The 24,423-nt window shown below is 44.0% G+C and overlaps 1 protein-coding gene across 3 annotated transcripts in view; it reads right to left on the bottom strand.

Annotated features, from left to right (window-relative positions):
• The window catches only part of PDGFD (platelet derived growth factor D), a 161,823-nt gene extending 141,718 nt beyond the window's left edge, over positions 1 to 20,105 (bottom strand). For all 3 annotated transcript variants that reach the window (XM_068144979.1, XM_068144995.1, XM_068144989.1), the window contains exon 1: positions 19,456 to 20,105. In XM_068144979.1, the coding sequence (XP_068001080.1) occupies positions 19,456 to 19,585 (130 nt within the window). In that variant the 5' untranslated portion in view covers positions 19,586 to 20,105. The remainder of the gene's footprint in view (positions 1 to 19,455) is intronic.
• Between the last annotated feature and the right edge of the window lie 4,318 nt (positions 20,106 to 24,423).

Raw genomic sequence — 24,423 nt, 5'->3', positions numbered from 1 at the left:
TGAAGCCCTGCAATGGGTTGTCCAGGGAGGTGGTCGAGGCCCCATCCCTGGAGGTGTTTAAGCCCAGGCTGGATGAGGCTCTGGCCAAGCTGATCTAGTGTGGGGTGTCCCTGCCCATGGCAGGGAGGTTGGAACTAGATGATCCTTGTGGTCCCTTCCAACCCTGACTGATTCTATGATACTATGATACTATGCTAGTTCTACATTTCAGAAAGGGAACAAAAAATCTTCCTATGAGAGAAAGTCAGTTTATTAATCAAGCCAGTAAGGAGAAGAAAGCCATCTAACAGCTGTGAACCTCATGAAGATGTCAAGTGAAAAGATGGAGAAATGCAGGAAGATGACTGAGGACCTTTATTTTTAATGTCTGTTAAAAGCCTTCAAGGTACAGATTAAAATTAAGCTACAAAGTGCTATCTTTAACTATCTTTAGTTCCTTCATTCCAAACAGCTTTTCCCCCAGTGGGCTGCTGTTCAGACCAAGAAATGATGTTGAGATGCTTTGGTTTAGATCACATCCAAAAGAGTTTTTTCAGTGTCAGCAGACAACAATCAGAGGAGAGTACAAGCAGTCACTGCTTGTCCAAATCATTATCTCCAACATATTCTACACATTTGCCTTTGCTTTTCTGTTTATCTAGGCTCAGCAATAAAGAGCCAAGAAGGAACTCACATGATTGTTGGTTTGTATGTTTTGGTAGGAACTGCTGGAACACAGCAAATCAGTCAGTCAGCCTGATCTTTCTTCTGCTCATACTTGTGCCAAGTTCCTCAGAGGGCAACTTAAAACTACAATAGACATAAATGATTTTGTAATATTAGATAACAAAAGAAAATGTATTTTTTATTCTAGATTTGTTTAATTCTACTTGGACTCACAGCCCTAGAAACATTCAGTTAATTTAATGCTAGTGCCTATTCCATTTCATTCAGGGCCAAGGTAGCAATGTCATCAGACCTCGACAGGCTGGACAGATGGGCAGAGGCCAACGGCATGAGATTTAACATATCCAAGTGCCAGGTTCTGCACATTGGCCACAACAACCCCATGCAGTGCTACAGGCTGGGGTCAGAGTAGCTGGAGAGCAGCCAGGCAGAGAGTGACCTGGGGGTGCTGGTTGATGGTAGGCTGAACATGAGCCTGCAGTGTGCCCAGGTGGCCAGGAGGGCCAATGGCATCCTGACCTGCATTAAGAACAGTGTGGCCAGCAGGAGCAGGGAGGTCATTCTGCCCCTGTACACTGCACTGGTTAGGCCACACCTTGAGTCCTGTGTCCAGTTCTGGGCCCCTCAGTTTAGGAAGGATGTTGACTTGCTGGAACGAGTCCAGAGAAGGGCAACGAAGTTGGTGAGGGGCTTGGAGCACAAGCCCTATGAGGAGAGACTGAGGGAGCTGGGGCTGCTTAGCCTGGAGAGGAGGAGGCTCAGGGGTGACCTTATTGCTCCCTACAACTACCTGAAGGGAGGTTGTAAACAGGCAGAGGTTGGTCTCTTCTCCCAGGCAGCCAGCACCAGAACAAGAGGACACAGTCTCAGGCTGTGCCAGGGGAAGTTCAGGCTGGAGGTCAGGAGGAAGTTTTACACAGAGAGAGTGATTGCCCATTGGAATGGACTGCCCGGGGAGGTGGTGGAGTCGCCGTCACTGGAGGTGTTCAGGAGGAGACTTGACAGGGTGCTTGGTTACATGGGTTAGTTGATTAGGTGGTGTTGGATGATAGGTTGGACACGATGATCTTGAAGGTCTCTTCCAACCTGGTTTATTCTATGTAATATTCTATGTAATCATCTTTCTGGGCATATGGGCAAATCCAGAAATGTCTCTGCATTGCTCAAAACTTATTAAACCATTTGTCTCACATTAGATGCAGTCAAATACCTTTTGGGAATATTCTGAATCAGGCCTTCTACCACTTGAATTTTAGCAAGTTAATTTATTGGGTAAATAAATCCTTACGAGACCTCCACCACCTATTCCCAAAGCGGGTCAAAGGAAGAATCCCATGTTAGCTGTTTTGTACTGTGTTTATACACCTTTTCACTTCTGCATTTTTATTCACTAGATCTTGCATTTCTTTTTTTTGTTCAGTTTGCTTACCCAAATAGCTGAAAAACTGCTTCTGAAATACTCAGGACTCTCTGAGAAAGAAAAATATGACTGGATGGGGATTTATGTAAGCTCTGAATACCCTATTCCCACTGAAGTTACTGCTAGCTTCATCCCACACTCCAGTGGGATGAGATTTCAGGCAACACTGAGGTCTGATTTTATGTTGTACTCTTTCCATAAATCGACTTCTAGGTATACACAAAATCTGTTTTTTAATACCTAAGCTCTCAGTAGCATCACCAGTGTGAATTTGCTCTATGCCCATATTCCCACTCCTGAACTTCCCTAATAGCTATTGAATCCATTGGTTAAATCGAGGCTAAAAACCTCAAAGGTACTCCAGTTCTGTTAGTTTTCTGAAGACAGGAAAGTGGAGTGGAGAGAGGCTGTATTAATGCTTCCCAGGGAGCAGGCAAGGAGCGTGAGCCTTATCATAGAATCATAGAATCAATAAGGCTGGAAAAGACCTCAAAGTTCATCAAGTCCAATCTGTCAACCAACACCTCATGAGTACTAAACCATGGCTTCAAGTGCCACATTCAATCTGTTTTTGATACCTTCAGGGACGGTGACTCCATCACCTCCCTGGGCAGCACATTCCAAAGGCTAACAACTCTCCCTGTGAAGACCTTTCTCCTCACCTTGAGCCTAAACTTCCCCTGGAGCAGCTTGAGACTCTGTCCTCTTATTCTGTCACTGGTTGCCTGGGAGAAGAGACCAAGCCCCACCTGGCTATAACCTCCTTTCGGGTAGTTGCAGACACCAATGATGTCTCCCCTGAGCCTCCTCTTCTCCAGGATAAGTAATGCCAGCTCCCTTAGCCTCTCCTCATAGGGCTTGTGCTTGTAAAAGCCTCCCTTAAGACACAGTTGCAGATTTTAGCTGCACTAAATGGAACCCTAGAAGCCATAGGTTGGAAAGAGCCTATTGTGTAATTATGTACAGAGAAAGCCTATCCTCACTGGTCAGCAGGCAGCCCAGAGGGGGAGCATCACTGTTCTCCTTAACACTGGGAGAGGTTTCAAACAGTTGACATTTCACAGCATAGCCTGTCAATGAGGTCCTGAGACATGAAGCTGCATCATAGAATCATGGAATAGAATCATAGAATCAACAAGGTTGGAAAAGGCCTCAAAGATCATCAAGTCCAACCTGTCACCCAACACCTCATGCCTACTAGACCATGGCACCAAGTGCCATGTCCAATCCCCTCTTCATAGAATAGCACTTCTGCTGTCCAAAGAATTACATTTGATTTTAATTCAATATATTAAAGACTTAAGACAGTAAGATTCAAACATTTTCTATTTGCATTTAAACAGATTTATTTTAAGCAAGAAATCAGATTTTAAAACAAATTCTAAATACATGGCAGATTTTTTTTCCTTTGCTTTTAAACCTGCTGATAAATAAGGGAAAAAGAGAGTTTACAAAGTGTGAGTGGAAGGCAGCCATCATTACACAGTTTGAGGTGCAGGAAAACATACATAAGTCAGTGACTAAATGTGCTACAGCTACAGATTCAGGGATGACATCCCCAGGCACAGATCTTTCAGTAAGGTCTGAGTGGTTCTGGACATGATGGAAAGAATAGAGAGAAAGGGAAAGAGGCTTCAGCCAAAGAGTGAGACAGGCACAACTGCAAAGATTCTGAAGGCAGAGAGCTAATGGGCTCAAAAATTGTAGATTCATGTTTGCACTTAAATACTCATACAAGCAGCCCACACATACAGATATCAAGGAAAGCTACCACAAGGTTAATCGTGTTCTCTGCAGTTTGGGAGGCAACATTCTACCAACCCTTTTTCTGCTCAGTACTTACAATTGTGCAGCAACCTCTGGCTCAACTTTCTTGACCGTGTACCTTTAGCCAAGCATGGCTGAGAGCTGCTTTCTTACAAGCAGTGATTGCAGACCCTGCCAGAAACCTCTGACAAATTCATTCTCCGTGAGTCAGAGGCTAGTGCCATTATGAGGTCTAAAACAGCTGGCAGGGGTAATATGTATTAATCTCAGTTGACCTCTGTACATATAAAAAATTGCTCACACAAAATCTTGCACAAATATATGTTGGTCTATTTAATAAGTGCCTGTGATCCTTAAAAAAGAGATAAACCAAATCTAATTCTAAACCTGCTCTTATTCCAACAGTTATGGTGACCCTTCACATTTTACCCCCAAACTAGCGGTAAGGAATGTTATTTCTTAATCTCACGTTTCCAGAGTGATGTCCTGGTATCACTTGCTAGTCAAAAATAGCTAGTATAATGCCATTCTTCATCACTGTAAAGAAATCTTTGCTCTTACCTTAAAGATTCAGCTTTTGAGGAGATCAGGATAACCCAATCCACATTTCTTAGAATGATAAAACCAGGAATATTTTTAGGTACTTCTCTGAGCTTGCTGTGATAGTGACCTACTTGCCCTAGACTTGCTCCGTACTGAGTGCAAAAAGAAGGGACACACAGAAGGTAATTCATCCCACCTAAAGACAGACATCTAAAACAAATGGGATGAACAGCTCTTGGCAGGTGCCTATCCCCCTCAATTATAAAGGAAGCTTTAACAAGATGCCCTACTTTTCAAACCACCAAAGTTTTGTAAGATGAACTTTCTTTTTTCTCTGCCAGTTGCATTTCTACCTCATTTAAACACTCAGTAAGGCAGACTGAATCTAAACACCTTGAGTACTGTGTCCAGTTCTGGGCCCCTCAGTTTAGGAAAGATGTTGAGTTGCTGGAATATGTCCAGAGAAGGGCAACAAAGCTGATGAGGGATTTCGAGCACAAGCCCTATGAGGAGAGACTGAGGGAGCTGGGGTTGCTTAGCCTGCAGAAGAGGAGGTTCAGGGGAAACGTTATTGCTGTCTACAACTACCTGAAGGGAGGTTGTAGACAAGCAACCAGCACCAGAAAAAGAGGACACAGTCTCAAGTTCTCTTCCAACCTGGTCTGGTCTACCATTCCATTCCATTCCATTCCATTCCATTCCATTCCATTCCATTCCATTCCATTCCATTCCATTCCATTCCATTCCATTCCAATTCTAAAATGTACCAGCCTTTTAATAAAATGGTGCATATGTGCAGGACAAAAAAAGGATATTTCACGTGAAATCATTCAGCAACCATTAAACATGAACTCAGTATGCACCACAAGCAAGCACAATGTATTTGGATGTGGCATGTAGCTTTCTTACAAAAGTTCAGCTGAGTACCTAGTGGGAGCTCCCTGGGTTTCTTCCAGTCAGCTTTTTCAGCAGAGCCACTCATTGTCTCTGAAAGGTTGTGCCAGCTGCTCCTGCATGGCTGGGAACCAATATCAAAACCAATTTACAGGTCATAGAATCAACAAGGTTGGAAAATACCTCAAAGATCATCGAGTACAACCTGTCACCCAAGACCTCATGACTACTAAACCATGGCATAAAGTGCCACATCCATTCCCTTGAACACCTCCAGGGATGGTGACTCCACCACCTCCCTGGGCCGCACATTCCAATGGCCAATCACTCTCTCAGTGAAGAACTTTCTCCTCACCTCGAGCCTAAACTTCCCCTGGTGCAGCTTGAGACTGTGTCCTCTTGTTCTGGTGCTGGTTGCCTGGGAGAAGAGACCAACCCCCTCCTGGCTACAACCTCCTTTCAGGTAGTTTGAAACAGCAAGAAGGTCTCCGTTGAGCCTCCTCTTCTCCAGGCTAAACAACCCCAGCTCCCTCAGCCTCTCCTCATAGGTCTTGTGCTCAAGGCCTCTCCCCAGCCTCGTTGCCCTTCTCTTGACATGTTCAAGAGTCTCGATGTCCTTCTTAAACTGTGGGGCCCAGAACTGGACACAGTCCTCAAGGTGTGGCCTAAGCAGTGCTGAGTATAGGGGCAGATGACTTCCCTGCTCCTGCTGGCCACACTATTCTTGATGCAGGCCAGGATGCTATTGGTGTTTTTTGCCACCTTGGCACATTGCTGGCTCATGTTCAGCCAGCTGTCAAAATGACATAAATCATCAAGCCAGGAAAATAATGACAATACTGTTAAGTTCATGCTGGTTTGTATCTTAAATATAGGTTTTCCTTTAGCCAGAGTAATTTTTGGTTTTAATGACAATACAGATTTATAATAAATAAGCAAAGAAAATGTTTGTCTCCTATTGATGGAACCTAAAAGGAAGTAGAAGCTGCTTTAGGCTACCAGGCCAGCTATCCTCTCTAGAAAGAAAAAAAAGCAGCTCTGGGTATTTCAATTCTAGTTTGAAGGCTTTTCTTGAAAACAAAGTGCTAGAAATTCATTGCTGCAAAGATGTGTACTTACATTTCGATCATTTAATTGCAAAAGCATATATAGGAATGCATTCTGTCTCACTTCTGGTGAGAAAAACACTTTCTCATCAGTCAATATTTTAACTAATGGCTTGCCTAAGGTAAGTTGACAAGCAGTCTGCCTGACAAGGCTTGACTTTAGGTCCTGCAAGACTTGATGATGGCATAAAACATAGCAGCAGCATTAGCAAATGGCATTGCTGTTGTGAGGGCGCAGAGAGAAATCCTGAGACAAGGTCCTTGTACAAAAATAAAAGAGCACCTGAAAGCCTTGCAAAATATCCTCCACCTACTGATAAAAAAGCCTCTGAAGTCGTTCTTCAAAAAAATAAACTGAACTGACATATCAAGTCATTATGATTTCTTCTTCATGGTCTTCCTCTATTTCCTTATGCATTAGGTGAAACTGAATCCAAGGAATCGGTAAAGAAACAAACCCAGGATAATAGCTTTCACTGGTTTATTCTGGGGTTTCTTTGAAGGGGAGACTGATATTTAACTCCCTCACAACAGGAATTCTTTTCAGGCAAGCATGTCAGAGGCCAGATATTTGGTTATTATGCAGGACATCATGCTGTTCTGTATGATCCTCTGCTCTTCCCAAAACCACTATCCACACGTCCTGCATTTTGCTTCAGTATGTCACACAGCACTGAGCCTGCAAAAACAGTGGCAGCTCTGAGCAGGAAAGTGAACAGGTGAGACAGCACAGGCAGCAAGTCCATTGCATTTTAAGGATGGGTGCACCCTGGTTAAAGATCTGCAGTCTTTGCCCATATGTAATGACTACTGTGGGTGGCACTTCTGCATCTCTGAGCTGCTGAGGCTTGACCCCTACACTGAAATAGAAGGTACTGCCATACGGTGCTACTACTCACAGAAAAATGTTGTCAAATGGATGAACACTGTCCAGTAAAGGCTTACTACATGTGCTGTGACAGGACTGGGGAAAGAGCAGGCTGAAGAGCCATGCTGATCCACTTCTCATCCTCTGCTTGTCACTGTGGGAATAACACAGATTCAGAATCAATCCTCAGATGTGCACTCCAGAAAGGTATGAGGTTCCTTTGTGGTGCAAAGCAGCTTATTTTCTGGAGCGATGCTTGCTTCCATGTTGTCATGAGGCCAAGAAATACACTCTTTTCTTGTGAGGGGCAGACTGTATTCATGGAGATGGGTAGGTAACATCAAAACCTGGCACTACCACACAGGTCCAAGGTCAGATCCAAAACACCTTTGCATTATTCAAGGGTGCTGCAAAGGTGGAGTTGTCACTGCATTCACACAAGACACCCTGAGTGCACTGTACATGGTCTGCACCATCAGAGAACTGACTTTGGAGGTTCATATATCTATATGTGCTAACCATGTGAAAAACAGATCACAATTCTCCTAGGAGCAGCCAGATCACTCCTGTACGATGCATGAATTTTCTCTCTTGCATAGAAGAGTTCAGCTTCAGCTCCCACTTTACAGGATGATGGCCAGTGATGAGAAATACATACCACGTCATTAAGCTCTCCTGGGTCACAAGTACTAACCACAAACAAAACCAAGCCTACCCAGGCAAAGAATTACATTCTGCCATTATGAGGATGGAATGAGCAAAGAGTTTCTTTCCCTTTGTCACAATTACATAGCCATCCTACTGTAACAACAGTGACACATGCAGGGATGGGGGTTTGGGAGCCCCAAGTCACACCATATGATCAGCAATGAAGCAAAGCAGCATCACCCTGACTTCCAAACATCCAGCAGCTTAATACAGTGACATGAAGGCAACTTAAGAGCAGCAAGGGAACAGGTCTACAGCCTCATCCAGGAAAAGAAACAGCACTGCAACTTTGGGGCTTTCTATCAATTTCAAAGCAGTAAATTCTCTGTGGGCTTCTGTGATAAGGTCTTAAACCCTTTTACTGACATCTGGATGTATTAGTGAAATCATTCCTATCACTGTTTATCCCTGCTGAGACACTGTGATTAAGAAGCTGTGTAGGCCTATTTCCACAAAGAATCCCAAGGCATTTTTACCACCTACTTGCCGTTTTCATGCAACACTACTGTCAATGGTTTGCTAAAAGCAAAGGATTCATCTTCCAAGCAAATTCCTGGGTGAAAAATTACATTCCCAATGGTACATAAAGGGTTTCCAAATTCCTCAGTACTTCTGGTAACCAACATTCTGTGCACCTATTTTTATCCTTCTCCCTAACCACTCTGGATCTCTGCTTTATCCTCAATCCATTTTTATAGTGAGTCACATCAGATTAGAAATACATTCAGCTATGAGAAAAATCTTCTGCAACTGATCCAAAAAGAAACAATAACAAACCCCCACGCACATTACATTTGGAGCCTCTTTAAAACTGAAAAACAAACAAACAATGCAAGACACTGAAAAACACTGACAGGTTTCCTAAAGGTCTTGTTTAGAAATGTACTGCAGCTCAAGTCTCCTGTAGGATATCCTGTGAATGACACATCAGATTGTCATTAGAGGAGAAAAAGCAGCCAGACACATTGAACTCATGGGGCTTTGTTCTGTACTTTTGCTGCACAGTCTGTAACTACAACAGTTACCTCTTCATCTCTGTCAGTGCAAAGGAAGTGGGAATTTTTTCAGCATGTGGACACCAAGTATCTCAGCTGCAAGTATTGTAAAACTTACCTGCATACGCCCCTCACTACATGAAAGACAATAAAGTGCCAGAATGCATCCAAAGAGCAAGAAACCTGGTGCAGAAACTATCGTAGTATCATTCAGGGATGGAAGGGACCACAAGGACCACCTAGTTCCAACTCCCCTGCCATGGGCAGGGACACCCCACACTAGATCAGCCTGGCCAGAGCCTCAGCCAGCCTGCTCTTAAACACCTCCAGGGATGGGGCCTCGACCACCTCCCTGGACAACACATTCCAGAGTTTCACCACTCTCATGGTGAAGAACCTCCTCCTCACATCCAGCCTGAATCTCCCCACCTCCAGCTTCATTCCATTCCCCCTAGTCCTATCACTACCTGAGATCCTGAGAAGTCCTTCCCCAGCCTTCCCTAGCACATGAGTCTCATAAGGAGCAGCTGAGGGAACTGAGGTTGTTCCACCTGGAGCAGGGGAGGCTCAGGGGAGACCTTATCACTCTTTACAACTACCTTAAAGGAGTTTGAGCAAACTAGGGGTTGCTCTCTTCCCCCAAGTAGCAAGTGATAGGAGGTGAGGAAACAGCCTCAAGTTGTGCCAGAGGAGGTTTAGATTGGACAACATGAAAAATGTCTTTGCCAAAAGGGTTATCAAGCACTAAACAGGCTGCCCAGGGAACTGGTGGAGTCACCAACCCCTGGAGATATTTAGAAGATAGAATAGAATACATAGAATACATAGAATAAGATGTTTAGATGCAGCACTTAATGCCATGGTTTAGTGGTGGACTTGGCAGGGTTAGGTTTATGGTAAGTCTTGATGATCTTAAGGGTCTTTTTCTACCTAAATTGTGTTTACTATTCTAGAACAAACTCATCATGGAATTCCAAAGTGGTTTTTTATGTTATTTTTTTATCTTGTATTAAGTCATGTACACTGTGAGCCAGACTCTGGTGCAGTAAGAGCTGATGGAATTTTTATCACTGATTTCAGTTCAATAAAGGTCAAGATGGCTAATTTTCAAGCTGTTCATGGACCTAGTGTTTAATAAATAATTTTATAAAGTCTAACACCATCAAGTGCCAGTACACAGCAGGGCTAAAATACATTGACAGGAAGGTTTTACAGAAGGTAGAATTATGTCCCCCTGCGCCATCTCTAACTATGCAGAGCTCTGACAAAGCAGAAATATGGGAAGTTGGCCTTCACAGCATGGGACACAGATCAAAAAGGAAGCATGAAACTGAAGATTACTCAAGTACAATAGGAAGCTGGAGATCGTGTAGGATTATTCACTACCAAAAATATTAGAGCCAAACCCAAACTCCCCAAAGAAAATCTAGGCAATTTGACACTGTAAACAGGACACTTCCTTCGCTTTGTAAACAGGAAATTGAATTGAAACAAACTGCCAAGTAACCTAACATAATCCAGTATTTTAGTCAAGAGATCCTCAACAGAAGCAGTGATGTAAGTGGTCTCTTTTATCCAAAATGTGGTATAATGTAACCAACCTCCTAAATGTAATAGGATTTTTCCAAGTAGTTCTTGAATACAGCTTGAACCAACCAGCTAAAAGAAGTACTCTTAAATGTTCCTTCATTAGTGGGCAAATTCTTACTTCAGAGAATGTCTACACAGAGCCTTTGTGGTGTTCATTAGGATTAATTTATTATCCTACTGTCAAATCCCTGCATGTTCACACAAGGCAGAGCAGGCAGTAGCAGGCTTCTTTAGAGTTGGGAACATACTCTTAACATTGAGAGCTAACTCAAAGTCCTCACCTGGGTAAGCAAAACTGAACATTGCTACACACAGAATGGAACAACACAGCAAGGAGAAGGGACACAGCTGGGTCTAGAGCTGTGGGAGAAGCAGGCTTCATGTTCTGATACTGCTGTGCATGTGAAAAGGAGTGGGAAAGGAGAGCAGGACAGTAGAAACAGGGAAGGTAATTACTGCTTTTGAGGCAGGGTGTGTTCCACCCATCACCATCCTTCTGTAGGCTGCAGTAGGTACCATTAGAGAATGGCTGAGGTTAGAAGGGACCTCTGGAGGTCATCATTATTGCTCTGGAGGCAACAATGAGCAGGAGATTTTGAAGCCATCACGGGCAGCTACCTACTTCTCCTGTGTTCAGGGCCAGTCTAGTAAGCTATTTTATTTACTGCCAAAGAGATCATTCTGCAATTTGCTGCAGATTTATTTTACAGTAAGCAAGACTATCCATATGAAATGACTGGAGCACAAAATGTAAACTTCTGCTGCACCTTTTGTGTGTATATAACAAGATACATATATATACAAAATGAAAGCCATTCCTTGTCCTTCTAATCTACTGCTCCCCAAAGGAGTTCCTTGCTGTATAAACAATATTTATGTTTCAGAGATGTTCCTTTTATGCAAAATTTACATCTGGTGTAAAGAAGGAGTGCCAGAAATGTAATGCAGTGAATTTGTAGATGGTTTTGTTGAAATAATTGCTGCTTCAGATAATACTTCCTTCTAAAAATTCCTTTTTACTCACAAAAAAATTAATAACATGTAAATTACTTTCAGGATTCCCACTCACAATCTGGAAAATTGACACATCTTTAAACTTAACTGCTGCTTTGAACCTGAATTCCATAAATTACACAGCTAATAACATCATGTAAAGGGGAACTTAACTACCTCAAGTAGTTAAAGACTCAAATAGTTGTCTAACAGTTCATTCTTCAACTAAGACTTCAAAAAGTTACACCGACCCTGGGTTGTCTTTTATCTTAGGATTCTAAAGACATTTTCCCAGCTACAATGGTTTTATGATTTTAATGCCAATTTGTACCAAATTTCATGAAGTGTATTCACTCTCATTTCCCTGTGCTTATACACTCTGATGTATGTATTATAAATGTGCTTTTACAACATCCCACACTAGGTAATATGCAAAAGATGCAACATATATTTATTCTGTGTGTAATGGACATATTGTCTATTGTACATTGTGGTTTTATTTCTAATTTAAGAGAATATTTGACAAATGAATTTCACAAAAATATTGTGACCCAAGGATGATGAAGAAGAAATAGTGAAAGCAAATTTCCTCAGCCCACTGTGCTAGAAGACATGGACAGGGAGAGAAATGAAGCCCCCATAATCCAAGAAGAAATGGTTAGCAACCTCCTATACCACTTACAACACATCCAAGTCTGTGGGGCCAGATGGAATGCCCAGCAGTAGTGAGGGAGCTGGCAGAAGTGCTCACCAAGCCACTTTCCATCATTTACCAACAGCCTGGGCTAACTGGGGAAGTCCCCACTGACTGGAGATTGGCAAATGTGACACCCATCTACAAGAAAGGCTGGAAGGAGGATCCAGTGAACGACAGACCTGTCAGTCTGACTTCAGTGCTGGCAAAGGTCATGGAACAGACCACCTTGAGTGCCATTCCACAGCACATGCAGGGCAAATGGGTAATCAGGCCCAGTCAGAATGGGCCCCTGAAGGGCAGCTTCTACCTAATGAACTCAATCACCATCTATAACAAGGTGACCCACTTAGTGGATGAAAGAAAGGCTGTAGACATTTACCTGCACTTTAGTAAAGCATTTGGCAGTCTCCTGCAGCATTCTCCTGGAGAAACTGATTGCTCATGGCTTGGATAAGAGGACACTTCTCTGGGTAAAAAATTGGCTGGATGGCCAGGCCCAAAAAGTAGTGGTGAATTAAGTTGAAATCCAGTTGGCTGGCTGGGTGTGGTGAGTTTAAAATTGCCCCCAACATTCAATTGCCAGAGTTGGAAGCAAATGAAGCTTTATTTACAAGTGAAACTACAATCTACAATGAAATGCAGTGAATATGTACAAAATATACAACACTTAGATATATTTACAGGTATATACAATTTATAAACAGCACAAGAACCCCCCTGGCCAAAAACCAAGGGAGCTAATAGCTTCCCCTTCCCTGCTCCCCTCCTTAGTCCCCTGTACACAAAGGGACAAGAGCAAGAGCAGAGAATTGTTTTGTTACTTAGCCAAAACAAAGCAATGCAGCCAAGGTCAGCAAAGCCAGCAGAAGCAAGTTAGTGTCTCCCAGAGGGAGGAAGCCAAAACAGAGTTTTCATTACTAGCTTATATTTGTTACCTGTCCAATGGGATAGTTTAGAACTCAATAGTAATTTATTTACATTCTACCACTTTCTGTTCAAAATCTGTGGAAAAGTTTAAAGGCATAGCCTGAAACTACCACACTGGGCACCATCACCTGGTTTCCCTGCACATGTTGCATCATGGCACTCTAGATGGTCTCCTTTCTATTCATCCAGGATGGCCTTCTTTCCCACCAGGGAATGGCCTGTTCCTGCACCTTTAAGAGCTTTCTTCTTGAACAATGTATTCCTTACCCCTTCAGGACTGCCTCCCAGGGAGTTCTGGCAACCAGTCTCTGAAACAGGCCAAAGTCTATGCATTGGAAGTCCAAGATAGCATCAACATCACATCCTCTTGTCCAACGACTGAGAAACTCTTACAATTTCCTGATCATTATGCCCAAGATGACCTCCAACCATTACATCACCCACAAGTCCTTCTCTGTTTGCAAACAGCACATCCAGCAGGGTACCTCCCCTAGTTGGCTCTCTCACCAGCCAGATTTCACACATGCTTCACTGGATTATAAACTCTCTGGATGTCTGAGCCCAAAGAGTTGTGGTGAATGGAGTTAAATCCAGTTGGCAAGGTATCACAAGTGGTATACCCCAGAACTCTGTATTGATGCCTGTTCTCTTTAATATCTTCATCAGTGATCTGGACTAGGGGATCAAGTTAGCAAACAACACTAAGCTGGAAGGGAGCATAGGTCTGCTTGACAGTAGGATGACTCTACAGAGAGATCTGGAGAGGCTGGATGAATCAGCTGAGGCAAATGGTCCAAGTGCTGGGTTCTGCACTTGAGTCACAACTACCCCATGCAATGCTACAGGCTTGGGGAAGAGTGACTGAAAGATGCCTGGCAGAAAAGTGCATGGGGCTGTTGGTTGACAGCTGTCTGAACATATGCCAGCAACGTGGTCAGGTGGCTGAGAAGTGAAACAGCATCCTGGCCTGTATCAGGAATAGTATGGCCAGCAGGAGTAGGGAAGAGATAACGCCCTTCTACTGAGCACTGGTGAGGCCACACCTTGAATCTTTGGTTCAGTGTTGGGCCCCTCATTGTGCAAAAGACACTGAGGTGCATGTCCAAATTCTCATGCAATATTTATTGGTATGTCAGTCCAAATACTTAATCATAGAGGTAAGAAATCAACCTTAAGCAGCTGTAGACTGAAGTGCTTTGCTACAGGTAAATTACTAAAGTGTTATTTCGATTTGACAAAGCCTGAAATACACATTTATTTTTACAGAGCCTACAACAGTTAAGAAAATAAAGCTTATAAAAGCAAATTCACTTAAGCTGTTTTCCAGTTGACACAATTTTATGTTACCAGAGTCCTTTAAAAAAATATACATACAAACCTATGAAAAAAGAAACAGAGGTAGAATAGAATAGAATAGAATAGAATAGAATAGAATAGAATAGAATAGAATAGACCAGACCAGACCAGACCAGGTTGGAAGAGACCTTCAAGATCATCGCGTCCAACCCACCTAAACAACTAAACCATGGCACCATGGTTCATATATCACTAGTGATATGAGAGCCATTTCAAAGTGGTATAAAAACACACCCCAAAACTAATTGAATCTTTCCCCAAGAACATGCAATTAACACCTGTTTGGTGAGAAAATTACTGCCCAGATCATCAAATGCTTTTCCCTGTGCTTAGGCACAGGCCAACACAAGGAAGGGAAGGGTAGAGTTAATGAGATCCAACATCCTTTTGGAGAGGCCATCAAAGAGCCAAAAGGGCTGCCAATTTGCCAGACTGGTAAAGTACAACTTTCCTTTGTATTTTGGTGGTGCAGAAGCAAAGCAAAGTTTGGAAATTCCTCATGTTTTTTTAATTCATAATGAAAACCACAAGAGCCCAGGATTTTATCTCAAGTCGCCTGATGTTATGGTTTCCAGTCCACATCAGAAGACACTGATTCCATGGTTTCCAGTTGTTTACATACCAAAATTACTTGACACTATGCTGTTCTGTTCTGTTCCTGAAACTGTGGATTTTAAAGTTTAAAATATGCCTTGTGATGCTTAGTCTGAGCATACAGATTAGGTCTCTTTTCCTAGATTGAGCATTTATACAGAAGTTCATTCAATAGCACATAAAACCAAGCAATTGATGAGTCAGTTAGACAACATGTATTAAATAATATTACTTTGCTTTTTTACCTCTGTTTTTTATTTCCAAGCACACACAATCAAAACAGCAGAAATGAAATGTCAGATTTCTTGCAATGAGGTGGTATTACCTGCGGTAAAGAGAGCAATGGAAGCATCTGGAAGGCCTCTCTGTGTATTATTCTGACACACTTCAATGGACTTAACAGGTGATGGCCTTAATAAACACTTTAAGGAAATACTTGGGCTATAAATGTGGCTGGCATCTCCAAGACACTTCAAAAAATTGATTAGTGCTACACTGGACAGCTGACTCATCAATGTCCGGCCTTCCACTAGGACAAGAGGATGTCTTGTAAGCAGGTTATTTATATTCCTAATATATTCAGCAGGAAGTACAGTCTGGTTAGGTTTGTTAGTCATTAAAAGGCACTATTTTTCGTACGCGCTGCCCTTCATCTATTGATTTCTTCCCAGAGCAACCTTAGTCTTAAGTAAGAACAAACAGGCTTTTAGCCTAAAAGAAGACAATCTTGTATCACACAAAGCGCAAAGTTTTGGCCAGAAGCAAGACCAAACATCCATACTAAAGCCCAATGTATCCTGTATCACTAGTTTATCCTGCTTGGAGGGAACAGAAAACTGGAATCCAAAGGATTTCTTTCTTTTTTAATAGACCATGCAGGTGGTCTTGGACTTGCCAAGACACAATATTTTTTTTGTTATACTATAAATTATAAATACAAATATATTATAAATATTATACTATTTTTGAACAGCCTTTGCTTCCTCTTCAGTATCTCTTTTAATTACACAACACAATAATCATGATCATCAAACCAGGACGTGATAGTAGCTTTCATTCCCGCTGTGCATTTTGAGAGTGACCATTGGAACATATTACCCCCCAGCATATTCTGTGTTTTTTAGAGTCTGTTCTGCATTGTCATGTCTGCAAATATTTACAAAGCAAGAAAGACTGTCTCACTCAGCAATGCAACCCACATGTCTTTAATGATATTCCATATCAGCACTTCAGAACAAAACAAGACACAAACACCACTGAAAACTATAAAAGACAGAAATACTTCTAGTGGCCTATGGCCAATAGTTTGCTCATGAGCTTGTAGCATGCAACATTTGGAATACAGCTCATAACTTTTAGCTGTACAAACATAGTTGACAAACTCAAGCAACAGTTTGGTTGATTTGAGTAAAATCAGGGGAAACAGCAGCCAACCCATTTTAGATGTGGTGACTCAATGCCCAGCTCCGTTGGCCATAACAGAATACAATTGTCCAAGGCATGGACAATGTCTCAATGTCTCAAGTACAAGGAGAGAGCAAGGCTGCAGCATGTTAGGGGTCTGCATGTGGTCTTCCTAAAAGTGTGTTACCTCCTCAGTACATGGACAACATCCACTAAAGGACTCCGGAAGTGTCTTGACTCGAGCATGCATTTCACTATGGCTTTAGGCAGTAGGCCTCCCTAGCATGTGGATAAAGAAGGTTCAAAGACAGTAAGTAATTTCATATGGAACTGCTGCTTTCAAACAGCCCTAAGGGCAACAAAACTGGTATGGGGTTTGGAACACAAGCCCTATGAGGAGAGGCTGAGGGAGCTGGGGTTGCCTAGCCTGGAGAAGAAGGGGAGACCTAATTGCCATGTACAACTACCTGAAGGGAGGTTGTAGTCAGGAGGGGGTTGGTCTCTTCTCCCAGGCAACCAGCACCAGAACATGAGGACACAGTCTCAAGCTGTGCCAGGGGAGGTTTAGGTTGGATGTTAGGAAGAAGTTCTTAATAGAAAGAGTGATTGGCCATTGGAATGGGCTATCCAGGGAGGTGGTAGAGTCACCATCACTGGAGGTGTTTAAGAGGAGACTGGATGGGGTGCTTGGTGCCATGGGTTAGTTGATTAGATGGTGTTGCATGACAGGTTGGACTTGATGATCTCAAAGGTCTTTACCAACCTGGCTAATTCTATTCTAGTACAAGTTCACTCCAAGACCCCAAAAGTTCAGCCAATAGAAGTTGTAAAAGATAATTTGAAAGGTACAAAGCTTAATCATAGTATTAAACAATCACAGTGACAAAAAGAATAATTAACTAATCATTTCACACAGGCTTGTACTCTTCATCACTCCAAGAAGCAATTTCACCACAGGGAGTCTTCTTCTGCAGAATAAAACACCTGTCACACTGCCAGCAAGGTGCAAATTTTATTTCTATTAGGGGTTAATGATTTCTTCACTGACGATAGAGAAGATCAGAGTAAAACACATTTTGAAGTTCTAGGGAAATCCCTTCAGTATTCCATGAAAAAGTTGATTTGGTGTTTGACTTGGAAGGAAGCTTTCTTAGTTCAGAGATGGCCTCAGTTCACCTATAAAGTTTAAGATGGCAGGCTAACAAGTCATGAAGATTTGATAAAATACACAATAGATTTAGAGGATGATAAAGAAATAATGGTTGTATGCTTTTATTACAAACACACACATCTTTTTATTACATTTGATTTCTCAGACAGAAGAAACTTCAATTCTCTCCTATTTCCTAACTCACTAGCTCAAGTCTAATAAAAGGCCTCTTCACCTCCTCTATGCCTTCTTCCAGTGACGAGGAACAGCATAGAAAAGATTTTTAAGTTCAATATAGCTCCAACGATGAAACAAAACTACCTTCCTAAATCAACAGCGTATCCATTATATATACCATATACATGCTGAGAAATAAACACTGGCAAATATTGAGTACAATCTTGGAAATGGCTCAAGTGACTGGGCTTTTTGAAAAGGGTTCATAAAGTATATAAAATTTGGCAACTGGGAGATGTTAACTTGAAGACTTAACTCTGTTCAGTTTCAGGAAGCACATCCTCCATTTCACTCTTCAAGAAGGTACACTACATTGCAAAAGCAGGTCTTCCCCCAAGAAGCTGGAACACAAGCAGCTCCCCAGTGAGAAGTTCATTACCCTTCCCAAACAGAAACACCTGGTTTTCTTTGGTTTTAATCACCAACAAGTGGATTCCAAAGGTGAATTTCAGTGGTGCTATTTTTATGCAGCCTACACATTCATTCATCATGGGGCCACAACACATGGCCATGCGGACTGCTCACTTGAGGCACTTGTGTCTCACACAGCTGTGCGCAGGCCCTTAACGGCACCTCAGCTGTCGAGGATATCCTCTGCCAGTGGCTTGCAAGGGGAAACGCACCAAAGTTCAAACACGATAGACGGGCAGTGTCATAAAGCACTATCCTTGGTGCTCACTATCACTGAGCATCCTACTCCTGCCAATGGTGTGGCTGGCACAACGGACGAGGCCAGTCCTCGCTGGGCATTGCCCAGCAGACCCAGGTGAGAACCCAGACCTGGGCTCAGACCCTCCCGCCGAAGCAGCCCCTCCATCAGGACAGCACCTCCAGAGCCACTACTGGAGCCCGAACTGCGAGAGGCTGCCGCGGGGCCGGTTGAGGGGCTGCGCTCCCGCTATAGGCACCCCTGAGGCAGCGGCGCCTGCTCCCCACCCTGAGGGCTCCCTCCTTGCCCACCACATACCGCCCCAGAGGGGACCCTGCAGCGGTCCCGCTCAGGCCGGAGTCGCAACAAACTCTCCATCCTCCCCGCACTCTCCCCGGCATCTGTACATCGAAGGGACACAGAAGTGACGGGACCCGAGGGTGCCGAGGGGCAGCAGCTGGAATAGGGCACCGCGTATTGTCAGGGGCGAGGTGCCGCCCCTAGCCAGGAGAAGACCCTGGGGCTTGTCGCCGGCACTGCTGGTTCCCAGGAAACCTTCTTGAAGTTGTCGTGATAAGTTTGGGACCGCCCGAAACAGCCGCCGGGCAGAGCCGCGCCCTCAGCCCACACCTCCCTCTCTCCACCTGGTCACACGGTGCCTGTCAGGGTCGACAAATCTGGTCTCCGAGAACGGGTCCCCGCTCCTCGGCTGACCCCGCTGGCCTCCCAGGGACAAGACCCCCACCCGGACAGATCCCTGCTGTCCTCTAGGGTCGTGGCCCCCTGTCTCTGAGCTAGAGGGGACGTCACTCCCCGTAGTGCGCTCCGGGATCGGGACTTAAACTCTGCACACACAGCCCTTGAGAATGAAGAAGGCAGAAGGACACTTACCATCTCGCCTGATATTGGAGGACCGCAAAGCTTTTATAGATCCGCTCTGGGCAGGGGCAGTGGTGCCCTGACGGCTGCAGAAGTTGGCACAGACGACAGCATAGAGGAGGAGGAGGATGAGCAGTTGCATTGGGATCCGCTGTGAACGGGACCCTGCTTTTGCAAAGAAACACGGCTCTCCCCACCAAGAGCGCTTCCCTCTCTCTTGTTCTCTCTCCCTTCACGGACTTTTGGGTTGTTGTTGCGAGTTGCCTGTGTGTTTGTGGGAGTTGTGCGCAGTGGTGGGGAACCAAAAAAAAAAAGCACAAGTAAATCCCCCAGCCCCAGAAGCTCCCACCGCCCGAAAGAGTAGCCGCAGCTGCCGAGTTACTCTTCTAGCTTTCCCCAAACTTCCTGCATGCTGAACTTTTGCTGCCTTTCTGGGGCTGGCCAAACTCAGCAAAGGTGAGAAAAACCCCGTCCGGGACCGCCGCCCCCTCCGTGCACCACGTCGCAGGCAGGCGCTGCCGTAGCCGCGCTCCCCTGCGGCCGCCGCGGCGTAGTTCCGCGCACCGCTGCCGGGCTGTGCCCGCTGCCTCGCACCGCCCCCGCGCCGCTCCGCTCCGCTCGGCAGGAGCCGCTGCTGGGGTCTGGCGCGGCGGGAGCGCCCCGACCTTCGCAGCGAGAACCGTGGGCTAGAGGCGGCCCGGGGAAAGGGGGCGGCCCACGGGCAGGGAGGGAGGCGGGCTGGAACAGCTGGCGGCGGCGGCGGCGGGGGGGCAGGGAGCAGTGCCCGGGCCCTCCCTGAGGTACCGGCCGCGCCATCTCCAGCCCGGGCAGAAAGTGGTAGGAAGGATGATAAGAGGGGGCTGGCCCCGGTGGAAAGTGAATGGCGGGGTTCCCGGCGGGTGCGCCCGGTGGGAGTCGTGTGCCAGGGTCTCCTCTGCATCAAAGAGGCTACGCGACTAAGTGTCCTGTCACCGTTGGGCCAGCTGTGGCCACGTAAAGGTTACCCGTTGTACTAGGACGACCCAAATCACTGACCTGCACCAAGATAGGAGAGGAGACTCGGTGGAATAACTGATGAAAACACACTGGCTGGAGAAGTTGGCCAGTGAGAGAAACCCACAGGCTGTTCTGTCATTCCAGGCATTGTCCACAGCTTTTCATAAAATGTTTATTCCTACTAATTTAAACCTTCATTAAATTGGTTCTGGTACTAAAAGATTGTGTTACTCTTTGGAAGAGTTTAGGTCTAAGCCAATTGCAATCACAATGATACTTTAATACTCTTTCCTTCCATTATTAACTGCAATGCAAGTAAGTGAAGGTATAGAGAAAACACTCAGGTTTTAACAGTTCTCTAATGAATCTTTACCTACTCTGTTTATTTTTTAAGGTAGTTCTTTTAGTCTTAGCCAGTCTAACAAATTATAATGTGCTGCCAAGCCTTTACCATCACCTCACTGGACAAAAAAGAATGTGAACATGATGTTGTATCAGGAATATTGGATGAGCCCTGCTACACTCAGAGGACTGATTCTGGCTGTATGAAATATTTTCTTCCAGAGCATGTTAGGATGACAGTGGGACTGAAACATCTTGTATGTCTTAAGGAACCAGTAGGGTGCAATTCTGTTATGCATAATTTATGGTTCTTTATCCCTTTCATGTTTCCCAAAACTGACAGTGAACCTAATCCTGCTCCCATGTGGTAGATAATGGAAAGGCTCCAACAGTACTTCATTTGTGAGCAGATGTGATTGTATTTTAGGTGCCCATTTCAGGGGGGAAACTGGGCAAAGAGCAGGAAAATAGCCAATCCAATCATCCTAATAGAAGCAGAAAGTCAAATAGAGGACATAGAGCAAATGAAGATAAGGAAAGCTCTGAAGATACCTTCTTTTCATCCAACTATTGTGTCTGTCTGTCACTCTCCATTCGAAGGACCTGGCAGAAAATGTCAATAGCATCCCAGCTAGCTAAGTCTCTTCTGAATTTAGGTACCTTCTAAGATAAAAGGAGGTGGTCAATACCCTGACCTTTACCATGATCCTTGGTGGAGTCTTTCACAGTGCCCTCAGTGCTGTGTTCTCTCAGGGATATAGAACGTGTACCAGCTTCCCCTTGTCTGTTTTAAGGCAGTGGACGAGGAAGAGAAGAAAGAACAGATTATATTCCACCTAGAATGCAGATAAAAGGTGCTTTGCAGTATCAGTCAAGAAAGGGCACTGTTTCCAAGGCAATTTCTGCATCCAGCTTCAACCATATAAATTTTCTTGTACAAAATTAATATAACTTCCCAAGAGCTGGGTTCAGAGCTGGAGTCATGTGGTGTCTTTCTGGCCCCATGCCTCACTGGCTGCACAGGTCCAGCATTGACACAAGAGTCATGGCTATTTGGCTGATGTGCTGCTGGATTGATGCGAACTGTAAGTTTAAGCTTCTTCCAGCTGACCAGTGCTCAGATCTGAGATTCTCTTGTAATGTTTATATTTCCTTTTAATTTTGAAAAGAATACATACCCCTGTGGCAGAAAAGATGTTCTATACAGAGAGAGTGATTGCCCATTGGAATGGGCTGCCCAGGGAGGTGGTGGAGTCACCATCATTGGAGGTGTTCAGGAGGAGACTTGATGGGATGCTTGGTGCCATGGGTTAGTTGTTTAGCTGGGTTGGATTGGTTGATGGGTTGGACACAATGATCTTGAAGGTCTCTTCCAACCTGGTTTGGTTTGGTTTGGTTTGGTTTGGTTCTATTCTATTCTATTCTATTCTATTCTATTCTATTCTATTCTATTCTATTCTATTCTATTCTATTCTATTCTATTCTATGATGCCATTCCTGTTTCTGCAGCAGAGGTACTTGTTGCTTAGAGAACGGTCAAGCAAAGCAGCACAAGGTCTCATAATGAACTAGACTGATGAAAACAGACAAAGAGCTTTCACCAGTGATGACTTTTATGTATATGATGAGGAACTGCATGTAATGTCTATCATACACTCACAGTGCAATTCTGTTCTTCCCTGGGAGAAGCACAGGATGGTGCCCTCTTTGTTCTAAAGCCAAAAGTATTTTTGTAGCAGGAGGGATAATTTTTTTTCCTTAGGTCAGAAAACAGAGAGGGAATATTACTGTGGGATTCCAGAGGCCTAGCTCTTTCAATTCCTGGATATTTATTTTAGATTCAGTAGATTCAGTATCACTAAGGTTGGAAGAGACCTCAAAGATCATCGAGTTCAACCTGTCACCACAGACCTCCTGACTAGAGTAGGGAGGACACTACTGCCCACTGCAGGCTTTAGCCCCAGTATCAACAAAATCTCAGATTTTTCCAGTTGTTCTACAAATGTTACAGAAAAATTTGGGGGTATTGCAGTAAGACTGACATGCATTGGTAGATTTTTGTAAAAGAGCCTGCATTTCAGTGTGTCCAGAGAAGGGCAACAAAGCTGGTGAAGGGTTTGGTGAAAGGTTTGGAGCACAAGCCCTATGAGGAGAGGCTGAAGGAATTGGGGTTGCTTAGCCTGGACAAAAGGAGGCTTAGGGGAGACCTTATTGCTGTCTGCAGCGACCTGAAGGGAGGTTGTAGCTAGGTGGGGGGGTTGTTCTTTTCTCCCAGGCAGCCAGCACCGGAACAAGAGGACACAGTCTCAAGCTGCTCCAGGGGAGGTTTAGCTTGGATGTTAGGGAGAAGTTCTTCATAGAAAGAGTGATTGGCCATTGGAATGTGCTTCCCAGGGAGGTGGTGGAATCACCGTCACTGGAGGTGCTTAAGAAGAGACTGGATGGTGTGCTTGGTGCCATGGTTTAGTTGATTAGATGGTGTTGGATGATAGATTGGACTCAATGATCTCAAAGTTCTTTTCCAACCTGGTCTGGTCTGGTCTATTCTAATTCTATTCTATTCTGTTCTGTTCTATGTTTAAATTACTGTTGCTAGACCTCCCCAATTCCCTTTAACAAAACACTTTCTCTATAGGAAGGTGTCACAAAACCCCATGTCAAAGGATGAGATGTTTGGATTATGCTCAGAGATTTTATGAGCAGATCACTGGATTGTCACTTTCTGAAGAACATTCTAGTACAATGGATAGTCTGTATACTAAATGTTTGGTATAATGAAGCTGTGCCAGGGGAGGTTTGGGCTGGAGGTGAGGAGAGGGTTCTTGCCAGAGGGAGGAATTGGCCATTGGGATGTGCTGTCGAGGGAGGTGGTGGAGTCCCTGTCCCTGGAGGTGTTCAAAAAGGCTTGAATGTGGCACTTGGAGCCATGGTTTGGTTGTCAGGAGGTGTTAGGTATTAGGTAATAGGTTGGACTTGATGATCTCTGAGATCTTTTCCAACCTGGTTGATTCTGTGATTCTGTGATTTTAATTATCAGATGATTTCTGTATGAAGACCTACAACAATTCATGTTTATTGCATAAAAGGACATAGTGATGTATAAGTATGATGACCTAGGTAATTACAAATCTGTCAGCCTGACTGGGATCCTGATAAGATAATGCAGTAGTCGATATGAGACTCAATTAATACAAATTAAAAGCAAAATAATATAATTAATGCTAATCAACCTGGAAATTCTCATCATGCTAACTTGGAAATCTGGTTGACAAACAGAATAGCATCAAATTACAGCTTTCAGAAGGCATTTGACGTTGCACCACACCATTTAAATCGTGTGAAATGGCAGTCATGCATACTAAATGTTTTCAAAACTCTTCAAATGACAGGTTTAGAAATGTTTACCAAAAAAAGACACATTATTAAACATGTTCTTTGTGAGACTGTCACTGAGCCGAATTTTTGCTTCTGCACCAATTTGCATTTCCAACAATGACCCAGGAAAAATGCAGTCATTACTCATGACATTTGCAGATGACAAAAACCTTGGGGGACTAATAGGCTGATTTATAGTGTTATATGGAGATAAAACAGTAAAGCTGAGACATGTCATATCTTATGCTTTAAATACCCAATGGCAGC

Source organism: Melanerpes formicivorus, unplaced genomic scaffold, assembly GCF_026170545.1.
Source record: "Melanerpes formicivorus ecotype bairdi unplaced genomic scaffold, bMelFor1.0.p_v2 SCAF_1, whole genome shotgun sequence".
Classification (NCBI taxonomy): domain Eukaryota; kingdom Metazoa; phylum Chordata; class Aves; order Piciformes; family Picidae; genus Melanerpes; species Melanerpes formicivorus.
This window is presented reverse-complemented; position numbering and strand designations above follow the sequence as displayed.